Source organism: Orbicella franksi, chromosome 9 (assembly GCF_964199315.1).
Source record: "Orbicella franksi chromosome 9, jaOrbFran1.1, whole genome shotgun sequence".
NCBI classification, from domain to species: Eukaryota; Metazoa; Cnidaria; class Anthozoa; order Scleractinia; family Merulinidae; genus Orbicella; species Orbicella franksi.
Genome location: NC_138153.1, coordinates 15031236 through 15046111, shown reverse-complemented (window position 1 = coordinate 15046111; position 14876 = coordinate 15031236). Strand labels below are relative to the sequence as shown.

At 37.8% G+C, this 14876-nt stretch overlaps 1 protein-coding gene across 1 annotated transcript; it reads right to left on the bottom strand.

Annotated features, from left to right (window-relative positions):
* Window positions 1-7552: 7552 nt before the first annotated feature.
* On the bottom strand, window positions 7553-13695 carry LOC145497366 (bone morphogenetic protein 1-like). The gene is made up of 4 exons (XM_081477185.1): window positions 13649-13695; window positions 12185-12435; window positions 9023-9442; window positions 7553-7912 (listed from the first exon to the last, which is right to left on the bottom strand). The coding sequence occupies exons 1-4, from the start codon at window positions 13693-13695 to the stop codon at window positions 7824-7826; spliced, it is 807 nt and encodes a 268-aa protein (XP_081333311.1). The 3' UTR covers window positions 7553-7823.
* Window positions 13696-14876: the final 1181 nt, after the last annotated feature.

The following is a 14876-nucleotide window of genomic DNA, read 5'->3' as shown; positions in this document are numbered from 1 at the left end:
CGACTTTTTACACATAAAAAAAGAAAAACGAAACAAACAGTGACCATCAAGGCTCTCGACGAAACGGACTTTATTTGGCATAGCGTCGGTGATGTTTCAGATGTTTTACGATAAACAAAACAAGAGCAACAATGAAAACAACTTAACAAAAATGTTTCTGTGGGTACAGCAAAAACTTTACCTCAGGGGTTCATTTAAGCGCTGCATATTTATTTTCAAATCTCTGGAAACAGTGCATTCGTGCTTGTTAACATCTATTGTTGTTATGTAGCTTTATGCCGTTGTGTCAAGACAAGAGGAAATAATTCGAGGTCTGTTTTTTTTTCGTTTTTCTGTTGGCCTAAAACAACTCAACAAACCCGATAGTTTAACTTAGTTTACCGATAGTCTTCCGCTTTACTTGATGAACCAATTTTCAATCAAGAATGCTTATTTTTTATTCCCACGGTTACCATCCAAAGTTAAATTGTTAATTATCGCAGAAGGGTTTCGAACTGATACAGCAATTTTCAAAGGCAAAGATATTGCGACAGCCAGTGAATAAAGTGTTATGTCAATCATGTCCTTTTTGTCGCTTGGGTGAACAAAGCCTAAGGCCGAAACCCAACTCAGTCTGGTTTTACTTGCAATATCTTGTTAGTCACTACCTTTTTAAATTGCAGACGGTCTCGATTACTAAGAAAACCAAAAATGCAGAGAAGTCTTTGCGAAGAGTTAATGGTGGTGAGGGGGGGGGGGGGGGGGGAGAAAAAGGTTAAATCTGACCTATTAAAAGTTATACGAAAAGAAGCAAGCCGTGCCGCATGTAATTAATAATTGAAAAGTCAGCAAGACCGTTAACTTTAAGACACTGAATAAATAATGACCTGAAAAAAGAGACTTCATACTTCAGTTTATGTCAAAAGATCATAGCACGCAGAATTTAAGAACCCAATTTGTTGCTTTGGGAACGAAGTCGGCTAACTATTGAAAGTTCATAGTTACTGCCGACTTCGTTCCCAAATTCTGCGTGCTAAAGTATCTTGAGTAGGGTTGGGAGTGGGAAGCAATAGAGGAAAAGGTATATGAAAGGAAAGCCAAACACAAAGATTTTGATTTGTGCTTTCCGCCTTTTTGCCTTCTTTCCCTTAGGAAGGCCTGATGCTCAGGTTTGTATTTAAGAGGCTAGCAGGAAAGAGACAGTACTATCACCACTATCATGAAATACGACGTAAACTAATCGCGTGATGAGTATCACGTCGGGAGCTCATATACAAAAGCTAGTCACTCTTGGTGGAAGAAATATTGCGTGACGAGCTTAATCAGTTAAAGAACATCTGCGTTAGAGACTACCCTGATCTGCTAAGGGGATAGATTTTTAGGCCTGTGTTTGAAAACTACTCAAAATAAAACTGTTCTATCTTCTCTTCCTTGGTCACTGGAGGTCTGGAATCTTGCCCTAAGATAATAAGTTTACTCTTTAATATCATTCTGTCAAACGGGGCGGCTACGTCCGGCTCGTACCCATCGTACAATACAATTTCGCTTATGCAAATAAAGCTCCTTAACTACCCAGTATACTTGTCCAGTATCCGAACACAATTTATACACAAGTGAACTGTTCTACCAACGTAGCTTAGCACAGCCAACCACTGTAGTGAACTCTTCAGTTGCAAAGTTGTTTGGCCTTCGATTCTAATCGGCGATCAAGCAATCTATTTTGGGGCGAACTGGGGAGGGCCGCCTAGGGTTCGCCGTTAAAACAAACTCGCATGCTACCGCTAGCTAAGATCAGCTAAGAACCAAACACCTTGATAGAAAGTAGCTAGAAAGAAAATAATTCGTTGACCTCGAAGATGAAATCAATAAACTTTCATAGCGTTGCCTAGCGTGGTATTATGTACATATCCTAAGTGAAAGACATGGAAAAATAACTAATTTTAACGCAACTTAAAACAACGATCTTGCGCATTTACTAGAAACCGGTCGGAAACTCGGTCGCACTAAACCAAAACTCAGTGATGGTTTCTGACTTCTGTTTTTCCAGAAAAGTTCAACCGTAAGAAAATTAATTGATGTTCCTGAACACTTGAGCTCTTCGAGTATCTTCAGGAACAAAATAAAAAAAAGTCAGTCCTTTGAAATTGTCACGTTTATCAGACCCTTAGTTTCGCATTGGGAATATTACTGCGCAGTGACAATCGTCAATATTATATAGTCCATTCAGGGGACACCCTCGGGACCATGACAGGTGTCCCCTGAATAGGGATCGGGTCAGGGTAATGAATTAATAATTAACTGACTGAAATATATCCCTTTTCTGCTAGTTAAAAATTGGGAATAATGCCACGCAAATGCAAATACTTCAGTAAAATGGATCAAAAGAAAAAGCACTTTTTTGCATTAGGTTGCCTGAACAAGCCTGATAAATGGATTCCCAAATCTCCACTGAACCCGTGGGTAAAATCAGGGGGTGGGTGTATGTATGAATGAATTGTTTTAAGCAAAAATAAAAGTAAAAAAATAATAACGTTAGGTCAAATTGTTAGATGTTGGAGTGTGCACTAACAATTATGAGGGATAACAAACTGCAGTGCAGCCACATCTACCACAAGGTAGTGCAAAAATAATAATAACAATAATAATATTAAGCATCAGCTTAAAATGTGTCGGTATCTTTAATGGGTTTCTTCCAAAATAGTTTTTGGATATCATGCGACCAGGTGGATAGTGGGTAAAACGCATCTTCGTTCAGCAGTGTAAGTAAATTTCTTCTTTTTTCAATTAATCTTGTCCTTGGTAGATCATGTATAGACGTGTTGAAAATGTCTGTAGCGGAAAATTGGTCCATAACCAGAGGGAACTGAGTTAAGTAAAAGTTTTTGGTTGTGAAAGTTGTACCCGAGGAAAAATTTTTATCCAAAGAATAGTTAACAGTATAAAATTTGACTTGAAAATATGTAGCACGAAGAATACTGTAATGCTATGTATGTAAATTGTATAATGAAATAAACTTAAAATTCATCCTTAAAAAATTCATCCTTAAGAATTCAGATCCTCAGTTTATGGTCAAATTATTGAAATTGAATAGGTTCCAAAATTATTGAAAAAATAGAGAAAATAGAAAAATCATTGTCAAAATTAAAATTTCTTGTAATCAAAATAATCAGAAATTATCTATGAAAATGGAAAGGATCCAAAATTTGAAAAGAAAGCGAAAAAGGGTTTAACTCGTAACCTTGAGCGAGGGACCCAAAACGGGTACTAGCTAGGCTGTTGGGCCAACAGACAGTAGTGGCGGGTACATCCCTGGACAGTCTAACTTTGAGACTGTGTGCTGCCCAAAGGGGGAATACAGTGTCTAAATAACTTTTAGATTTGCAATTGAATTATGCATTAGGTGGCCAAGGAGAGGATTTAGAAAAACAAGAAAAGAAATAGGACAAAAAAAGATGCAATTTCACCCGGGTAGAGAAAGAAAGGAACATTGCCATCAAGGTTCACATGGTTGAGAATCTTAAGGGTTAAAGCCCAGCCGAGCAAGGGTGTTTCTAGTCCGGTGCCAGACCTTTGCCCTACACCCTCGTGTAAAGTCCGACGGAAAAGAAAAGGAAAAAAAGATACTGAACACAAAGTACGCTATATTTACTATTTTAGAAAAAGAACCGAGGTCTGAGGCTGAAAGTGTTTAATTTAAAATGCAGTTAAACAATTTGAGCCTATCTCTTTTGAATTTTCAAAAGTCACCCAGCAATTTCAGCTTCAAAAACGCTTTTAACTGGCATTGGGACAGTATCAGATTTGATATCAAATTCAAAAGCAAAATCAATTAAAGATCTTAACGGAATTTTGACCGTGTGTGTGTTTTTAGCATGCTCTAAAGCTTGACATGATTCTCAGTTTTAACATTCAGCCTCAGCCTTTTCGTTCCTATGAATAGAAGCAGTATAACAATACATGACTAAATCCTATAAATACTGACACTGGGAAAACTTGTTATATATTGTGCATATGAAAACCCCTGTTGAAAAACACGCGTTACGAAATCAGTACTTCTCTTTAACAATTAGATTATGAGTTTCAGATTAACTGAGCTAGATTACTATCGCGTTGCGTGATGGTTGACGAGAGCCAACAATCTTATTGTCTTAGTATTAATCATAACAATCACAATTTCCTCCAACGTGATTGGTGCACAAACTGCTGTATTTTGCTCTAATTAATCTGCAAAGTTGTAATCGGACAGTTGGCTGTATAATCGGTCACCTGTAATCGGACAGTTACATGAGCCAATCATTTTAAGTCCTCTCTACTAAATCCACCAATCACAACATTGATTACAATCACTATAGCAACCAATTCAAGAGACTGACTTTGTGAAATTGTGGAGGTTTAGTCTCCGGTCACTGTTTTGAAAGAAACTTGACAGCCATTTTGCAAGCTATTCTCCATATTTTTAATTATGACATGTAATAATGACTATTAAAAACCCTTTTACTTTTGTGGGAAATTGTAATGATTCTGATTAATTGGTAACAGGACATCGTGTCGTCCAATTCAGTCTGTAATCGTATTCCTGATTAACAAATTGGACTCCCGCTTCGCGGTCGTCCGATTTTGTTAATCACTCGTATGATAACAGACCGCACTGGACGACACGATGTCCTATTACCATTATAATCAACCATTCGTTCAAAACTTTATGTAAATCCTTTTCACAGATCTTCGGAAATACAAAGAAGACTGCAACATCTTGGTAACAACCACACACTGCTAGGCTACACACTACTAGAGAATTGATATAGTGAGTAGCGTAGCCAATCAGCAGTCACGATTGAACACTAGTAGATTTGTACTAAAACTTAATAGAAATACAATACTAGCTCGAGCTGTTGATGTAATCTGGGGCGGATACAGGGATCCGGGGGCATCCTCTCCAAGAAAAATATTTAAATTGAGGTCCTCAGAAATGGGATTTGCAACATTCTGAGGCCAAGTCAGCGTGTTACAGCGTATTGTAATGTCTTATTTTTTTAATTTAAGGAGTCTGACTGAACCTTCCCGAACCCCCCCCCCCCCCTAGATCCGTCCCAGGTAATGATAGTGCGATCAAAGAGAATTTACATTTAGATAACGCTATAGAAAGAGGGAAAATTTTTCTGTCTTATTGAGTTATTTTTTTGTAAAAAAAATACCTCTTAGTCGGCGCGTCGGGTATGTTATGGACGGATCAATGGGTGAGTGAGTGAGTGAGTGAGTGAGTGAGTGAGTGAGTGAGAGATGTATGTATGTCACACCAATCAGATTGGATCTACTATAAACAGCCAATCAAATTTCTTGTTGTAAAGGTAAATGGTATGTGAGAAGATTTGATCCCGATAGAGTTCAGAACGGCCATATTTATTCTTCTATAAAAGAGGAGAAAGTATTCATATATTGGGTTTACTTCGACATTTTCTGTGGGTTAGGCTGAGGATTTTAGTTAAATGAACGAGATGAGCCTTGAGGTTTGAAACAGTTCGTGAGTTAGTAGTATGCAAATGCAACGAGATATTTTTATTTTTAGTTACAAAGGTAACTTGATACTTTTGTTTTTCACAAGGAGTAAATTCAATTAGAGGTCACGAATCGTCGCGTCTAGTTCTTAGGACATGTTTTAGAAGGGACGAGACTTTAGATTTGAAACAGTTCTAACGTTTACAACAGTAATTGCGGGTAACGATTGTTTTGTTCTTGTTGCATGCAAATATAACGAGATATTTTTGTTTTTTAGTCACAAAGTGTAATTTGACACTCTTGTTTTTCACAAGGGAGTAAATTCAATTAGAGCGGACGAATCGTCATCACTCTTTCCCACGAGATGTTTGCAATCTTTAGTAACAAATGGTAACTTAACACTTTTGTTTTTTATATGGATTAAATTCAATTAGAGCTGACAAGTTATCGGCTATTGTTTGCAGGATATTAAACAATAAAGAAGCTTTCATTTCTGGGCGGTTTTTACGTCTCTGCAGTAGCAGTTTAAGGTGGTATGGTACCCTAAAATATGGCGATGTTCGTGAAAAATTCAATTTCTTGGAAATACAAGACTTAAGACCCTTGAGGAATTGTCAAAAACATTTTGAAACGATCTTGCCGAATTTCCTTCCAGATGAGTGTGAAATTTAAGGAAAGTACACAGTGGTATAAGTTTTTTCACGTGGCAACAGCCATAGCAACGACTGTTTACTATAAGAACGTGACCAAAAATATAGATTATTTTTAACTTATATGAACGAAACTATTTAGAAAAAACTTTTAAGACATGCACAACTCGAATGGTATAATTATTTGTGAAAAGCTTTGCCTCAAATTGCCATCACAGGCTCATTCATTTCCCGTGCACCCCCCCCCTATTTGTGGCTCGTTAAATGCTTAATACTTCGTGTAAGAAACTTAAAGTGCATTTTTCTCAAAAGTTTACTTTTGTACCGACTGACTTCGCGCCAACATTTCTACTTTGCAAGGTTTTTAAGTAGAATTTCTGAAACTTGGGCTCATCAAAGACCAATAGTGTCGTGATGATATAAACCAAAAAAATCGTAACATTTTAAGGTCTGTCACGTGACATGAGATGATTTGTCCACTGGGTGTAGTAAAAAATAAGGTTATTTCCAAATAAAGCTGTAAAAAGCACTGAAAATAAGAGTTAACTGTCAAAACTTAGGTTCACATCACAGAACAAAACAGAAACTTACATAACATGCTTATTTGACAGTCAATTCTTGTTTTGTAAAAGAGGAGGAAGTGTTGGCGTCAATACTATAAAACACTACTTCAAATGGCTGTGGCTGGTTTCCATAGCAACCATTTTGAGTAAAACTCTAGAAATTTAATTTCTCTTCTTGAGTGCAATAGCACACAATTGATCTTTCTTTACCATATTTAAACAATCTTTTTGGTCCGTATTGAGGGTACCATACCACCTTAATAGTTTTATTTCATGATATTCATTTCAGTCCGATACTTTTAAAGGTAAAAGTATGAAAACTGTTCAAATGTTCTTTGAAGACTGCGTGGCACCAAGTTAAAATGCAATTTAATTAAATCAGACTTTCAACGTGTCAGAGGTTTTTTTCTCTTTCTTTCTATTTTGGGTGAAGTTGTGTTGTGTAAAAAGGTAAACTTACGACTCGTATAAAATGCGAAAAAGTCTCTAAATTAACTTGAGTATTTTTGAGCAAAAATTCCTCTTGGGGGTTGGAAGGGTTATGTGATCGGTGAGTAAGGGAGTTGTGCATGTGCGCGTGTCACACCAATCACAGTGCGGGTTGTATCAAAGAACGAATCAAATTGCCTGTTAGAAAATAAGATGGTATCTACATTAATCTGGAGACGTGTCAGATTACTGTAGTTTGTTCAGTCAAACATTTTATGGCTTACTATTCAGCTATCTTGCCATGACCGATGTAACATCGCAACCGAAAAAAACTTGCCTAATTAACCAAATCATTACTGTACCATGAATGCTTCTATCTCCAACAATTCGCACAAAAAAATAACTCGTGCACGCCTTGCGTGCCTATGTTATTAACTTGTATAAGCTAAATAAGCACCAGTCGTAAAATGAATGTAATATATTGATGGGCGGGATAATAAAGTTAGTTTAACCTTTCTTTAGGTATGACATGGTAAAGTGTCCAACTAAAGAAATATAAATTGCTTTACACTATATATCTAGATTTGTTTGAGTCAGTTGTACACATTCAGAGAGCGAGATAGCGGTAAATATGGGTGCAGATTTTGTGTAAGAATGGAAACGAATACTGTTCACACTTGACTTGATTGGAATACACTTGACGGATTTAGAAAACACTGTTCTTTGATGCAATCAGAAGCAAGGTTGAGAGTACCAGAAGCGTCAAAGGGTTGCTGACTGACGGTATTCCTTGACCTGAAATTGAACACAATATGAGCAGATTATTAATCAGAAAGCACGTCTTCATCCAGATTCTCGATTTCATGTACTTCGCAGATGAAAACATCCTGATTCCAGCAACTTTGTAAGCACGTCATATTGTATCTATTTAACCGGTAATAAAGTATGCTTGGTTCTATGAAATTACCAAATTGCTATGGCAACGCCATCTTGATACAATAAACAAGTTAAAAACTCACGTAATTTGTCACCTATGATATGAAAAGGTAATCAACTGGTATACTCGTAAAATTAGAAAATAATTTCACTTGCGTTTTGTCAAAACTCTAATAATTTCCCGAGCCTTCCTAAATTCACTCGTCACCATTTGATTATCCAAACACAGTTAACGTATATGCTGTCATCTGATTAACTGAGCTACCGTGCACTTTAGCAATTAGAGTGATCTTGAGCAGTGGCTAAAGGTCACTTACAAAATGGCGACATTTCTTCTTTTCTCCAAAGTTTGGGAGAAAGATTTAGATCAGATTCACTAAAATCGCGATTCGGTGGTCCTCGCGCTGTAGAACCCTCTAAAGGGTGACGTTTATTACTGCGCACTATAATGCGAAAAATTTGGAAACAAACTGCTCGTGGAAATCAATATCTAAAGGAAATTTAACTAGGATTCAACTAAAACGATTGTAGTGGACTATGAGGTCTGGAGCTGTATTTCTAGCCAAAGAGAATGAAGGATAACAGAGTTTTTAAACCCCCATATAGGTCTTATTCCTAAGGTGAACCCTCCCCAAGCTGTTCTTATATCACTCCCGGCTTCACAAATCCGGCAGGAATTGCCAATTCTGTCACGACAATTTTTTCACGTGTTCAGTTCAAGCAGCTTTGCACGCATATTTCATTCTTGTAGAAAACGTCGACACAGCATGCGTGGTGAGCTATCCTCGGGAGGACTGGATACCACTCTAAAATCAACTTGAGAGGGATCTAGAGAATAAGGCCTATGCGATTCGGCAACGAGCAAGAGCAGACAATTTGATCGCCTCGTGGATAGGGGACTTACTGTCTTCCTTTTCATTTTCTCTTGGCTATTCAGATTCTCGTGCGCTGCATTTCTTTAACACTCACCTGCTGTAAATGAGGCCTTGAATCCTTTGTACACTGTAGTAGTGTTGTCGTCGCTTTTGAAGTTCACCCACACCATGTTCCCTTTGGTTTGCATTGTACTCGGTTTTGCATTGCCGCACAGGTGTCCGGTCAGGATATCACCGAATTCTCCCGTTATTCTTCGCGGATCTTCATCGTCAAAGATAAAGTATGCCTGTCGGATCTCAACGTAGTCGTTTTTGCAGTCCTTGCTCTCCTCCAGTTGGAATGATCCGAACTCCAGCTGGACCTGCCGTCCTTCAGGGACAATTAAAAACCATTGTTGTTGGTAATCGTGAGGATAATTCTTGATGCCATACTTTGGAGTTCCAAACTCAATGGTTTCACCCTCCGATGCATTCAGGTAGGTAAACACGCCACCACCTGTAAAGTGAGACGGTTAAAAGTTCGATTATTCCCTAACAATAATATATCGATTTAGCCAAGCTTTAAAGCGGAGCTCCTATTACAATAAATCAACCTGGCTTGAGCCTTCAATCCAATCGAAAACCAGTTCCTGGTCAGCGGTTAACCTTAAAAGAACGCGTTACCTGGCTGAGCTGGATACTGGTCAGCGGATACCTTAATTTGAAAGATAACATGGATGTCCAATATCAATTTAACAATAACTGCAGAAATTCTTATTGGCTAATTTTCATTGTCAATAAGCGGACAGACACATGAATTTATAATTTATGCGATTCGGCAACGAGCGAGAGCGGACAATTTGATCGCCTCGTGGATCCACAGCTACTTTGACAATGTTATGACGAAATTCATGATCAATAACAGGACAGACGAATGAAAAACTAACGTCAATTTGTTAATTATGTACGCTATAAGCCATGGCTGCATGTCTCGGTCGACCCATTAGCTGGAGTATGGCCACTTTGTTCCGCGAAGTCGTTTCTTCGTCGTAAGGCGCACGCGCCTGTGATACACACCGCTAGCCATGTTGACCATGCAAAAAGAGTTGCTTGGTTTACTATTTCTATGCTCGAATGTGGCTCTGTTTCTATAGTTATGGGGCTCCGCTTGCTTGGCGGCCCTTCTGTCCGCCGGAGCTCCGCTATATTGTTTTCACTTGAAACAGAACCAACATCAGTTCAATCATGGTCCAAACACTACGCCCTCCTCCTCTTCCCCAACAAATGGAATGACTCATTTAAGAACATCTTAAAGATGTCGGCAGACAATAAATTAAGACAGTTCCCTTTTAAACTGCTTCATAGAATACTAGCAAACAGAAAAGAACTTATGATGAACTGATGTTTTCTTTTTTGCAAATGTCCAGATTCCCTCGAACAAACATTCCTGACTTGCTCTGTCGCCGAGGACTTTTACCACGAAATGACGATATGGTTCAACAAAGAACAGAAATCCCAGTTTAATACGAACTAAGCAGCAGATCCTTTTTAATTATTTTACACTCCCCGTAGGATCACAACATCTACTGAGGTGGAAATTCGGAATTTTCATAATACTAATGAAAAAGTATATTTGTGACTGTAAAATGATGGAAAAACTCCCACTTGGTAATCAATTCAAACAAAATCTAAATATTCAACGGAAAATCGAAAATAGAGGAAATTAAATAGCTAGGTCCTGATAACCAGCACAGCGTCACCCTATAAGCAAATGTAATTTTAAAATAATAGAGAATCGTTCAGTGAATATTGTAATTTATAATTAGATTGTACTCTAGGTAGCGTGCCGCAACAAGTGTAAGCTTTCTATTGTCTTTGTAGTAGTAATTATTGTCTTGTGATTAGTGTGCTTGTATTGTTTTCTATAGTCTCTGTAATATGATTACAATCAACGTAAGTAGCATATGTAAATATTGCGTCTCAATGTAAGCCAGAGCTGTAAGTTATAGTGTATTTTTTTGTAAATGGCGTACTGTACTATTGGAATTCTAGCCAGACTAAGATGCTTTGTTCCAACTGAAACTCTTTTAATGATTTATCGCTCGCTAATTCTGCCATACTTATTCTATGGGATTTGTGTATGGGGTCGCACAGCCAAGTCGTACATTGGCAAACTACTTGTTCTCCAAAAACGAGCTCTTCGACTGATTTATTTTGCGCCCAGTGATGCTCATGCTATTCCTCTTTTCATTCAATCAAAGATTTTACCTGTAAATATGATCTATTTTGACGCGATTGTGAATCTCATGCGTGATATTTGGAAAAAAATAGCCCCTTCGCCTATCAAAGCTCTTTTCACTAGGTCAAATGAAATTCATGGGTACAACACAAGGCATGCCGCAAAAGGGAGTTATCTTGGGAAAGAAGTTAAGTCGGAAATTTTCAAACGCTCTTTTTCGAGAACTGGAGCGATATTATTGAATCAAATTTCTCCAGACTGGAGAGATTTATCTAAACCAATCTTTAAGAAAAAAGTTCGTAGATTTTTATTTGAGACTCTTTCAGATAGGGATGACTATGTTGAAGTCGACGCCCTGACTCAAGTTCTTAGATTTAGTTCCTGATTAATTTCAACCCATAGTTTAGTTTATCTCTAGTAAATCATAGCTCCTAGTGTCAATAAAATATGTAAATGTACTTGTATTAAACGGTTTTGTAAATCCTTCTATAAGTAGTTGCATAACAGTCCTATTTATGTATTAATGGTCTAACATAAATATAGATGTGGCCCGCCTAGATTAGCCCGCGCTGTTACTATTGTCAAGCTTTTTTAACTTAATGTGTATATATTTCTGTAAAATTGTAAATATGCGAGTCATAATAAAGTTGTTGTTGTTGTTGTTGTTGTTGTCGTTAACTGTAAGCTTTTTGTAGATTGTGCAGATTGCGTAGATGCGTACTCCGTAAACTGTTTTTGACTGTTTTGCAACTGTAGTGAAAGTTTAATTGTAATTGTTTAAGCAATAAAAAAAAGCTTTCCTCTGTGTGTCCAAAGTAATTCCCCTTTGCTTTGCTTCTGCAATATAGTCTTGTTGTTGTTGTTGTTGTTGTTTTATAAGAATATTGTCTTTTTCCGGCAGAGATTGAATATTCTTTTTCTTCTGCCGATTTTAGGCTGAAAAGGACATCGTGTCGTCTAATTCTGTCTGTCTTTGTGGGTGTCCGATTTTGTTGATCACTCGTCCTATTAGCGTTATAAATTAAAATCATAACTCACCATTATCGGAGCCAGGGATGATGCTGACATTGAATCCCTTGAGATGAACGTTGTCATCCGAGACAAAACGAGCGTACAGTGTCGTTCCTTGTACAGCAGAGGCCAGTGGTAACCCTACTTCATTGAGTCGATGTTCTAAATATTGCTCAGAATATCTTCCGCAAAATTTGCCAGCAAATGGCAGTAAATTGTAATCGTTGAAGGCCTGCACATAGTCGCATTCACAAGATTTACACTCTTCTATATCCACTCTAGGAATAAAACAAACAAACAAACAAACAAATCATTTAATCTACGCGTGAAGTTCAGGAATATATAATATACAGATTTAATATAACCAAGGCTAAAAGGCGAGCTCCTGATTACAATAAATTAACCCGCCTTGAGCCTGCGATCCAATAAAAACCAGCACCTGCAGTCAACGTAAAAAAAAAAACACAAGACCTCGATGAGCTCTCGACCTGAGCCCGCGATATGGTCACACGATACTGGTCAGCGGATACCTTGTTTTGACAGGTGTCAATTGACCATAACATAACTGTCCAATATCAAAGATGTAGGCTGTAAATCAAGGCTGTATTAATTGCTCGACCTATTAGCTGTAGTATGGCCGCCATGTTGCGCGACTTCGTCGTCATCGTCGTTCGTCGATCCATGCCGCTAGCCATGTTGACCATGAAAAAAGGGTTGCATGGTTTTCTATTTCTATGTATGCAGTGGTTTTCTTCCTATAGTTATGATGCTCAGGCGAAGCTCCGCTAAAAAGAATTGCCTAGTATAGGTGACGAGAAATGTTTTCTAGCTGCTTAGAAAGTACATTAATAAAATTTCCCATATTTACATGATGTCTTATATTCACCATACCCAAATTCGCAATTACCCAATCAGAAGCCGTGTCCACTATCCAGATATCCTGCGATATCAAGTCACTGACCTAATATGGCTACGATATCATGCTCACTTGACCGAATCTGGGTACGGTAAATACGTAATCGTACCTTTTTGGTACGCTTCGGGGCGTATCAGGCACGTTTGGTCTCGCTATGGGTATATGGCTCAGCCAAACTCGTCTAACATGCCGCCGAAGCGTGTGTACCAAAAATGTACGATTAAGTATAAATAGACTGAATAATGTCAGTTCAGAACCACAGGGAATTTTCCGATTCCTTTCGGGAATCTTACGAAAAGCTCAAAATATCCCAAGATATATTCTTCGTACGTTTTGGATCTAACGTCGGAAATCTTCGGCAGTCTTCATCTCTTGTGCTCGAATTCCTTCATTTTTCATCAAGTTTAAACAAAGGATATCTTGACGGTGACAATAATTTATGCATTGAGTTTTGCTATTTATTTCTCCGTTTCCTCGTTAGTTTTAGCTTCCACTAAATCTAGATTATTACATATCAATAGGCTGATATCGTTTTTATTCTTGCCGTGTTCCTGTTTTCGTTCTTTGAGAAAAACTGAGAAATATCTTCATCGAAGACATTCACAAATCCTGAAGCGGCCATTTCGTTGATAAATAATGGTAATTGAACTGAGTGGAGTGCAATTTGGTCTGAAATCATACGCGTGATTTCGAAATCGAACGAGCGCCTAGCGCGAGTTCGATTTGAAATCACAAGTATGATTTCAGACCAAAATTGCACGACATGAAGTTCAATTGTCACTTTATTAGATCCATTTTGAAATCGCACAATTTTATCGCCTTAATTTTTAGACTTTTGGTGTATTGTTCCAGTAGCCGTTTTTTTCTTTCATACCGTTTAATGGCATGATTTTAAGGGAGTCCAGCTCGTTATCATCTCCGTTTCTTTTTGTAACCTCGGCGAAGGACTCAATACTCAGGACCTTGTCAAGTTCTTGCGGCGCCATTTGTTTCAAGATATTTCCAAGATGGCGGGACTAACACCAGCTTCGTAAGACGTTCATTCATTCACTGTTTTGTGGAGCGGGGTGTATTTTGACTATGTTTATTCACAGCGACAGAGTTGAGCTCTTTTGTTGCTTCGTTTGAAACTACCAGAAACCTGGAAACATCTATCTTCTTGAGATGGCCCTGAATTTGTTGTTGTGTGGTTTTCGTTTGTTTATGTTTTACTGGACTCGGTATCATACGGATTTTGAGCAGATGTTGAAGAAAAATCGCCAAAATATTCATCAAAATGGACACTGAAATTTGGAAACTTCCATTAAAGTAGGTGTTCAGCCTGAAGGAGTTGATAATCGTCATTTAGAAACTGTAATTAATTACATTCGTCAAGTTTTTTGGAAAAAAAAAAACCACAATAACAACAAAGTTTTGGCAATACTAGCTGCTAAATTCTCCACACAATGGCTTTTTGCCTTTCATTTTCCTGAAATTTTATTCTTTACTTTAAACTAATATTGAAATCTGATTTGTTGTTTTGTTTTACTGTCCCATTCTCAATGGCTGAGAAAAAGATGCGATTTAAACCAAAAAATAGTGCGATTCGTGAATAAATCGCACCATTGAGAGCCAATCAGATTGCGAGGATAGCCAGTGATTTCAAAATGGATTTAATAAATCTGCAAAGCAATTCTTCCCGCCAAATTTGGCGTCAGGCGTCACTCAGCTAAATTTTAACGTGCAACCCAATTGTTTCAACCAGTTTATCACAGTCTGTTTGATTGGAAAATTCAACTGTGAAGTGATTTGATATCATTTCAC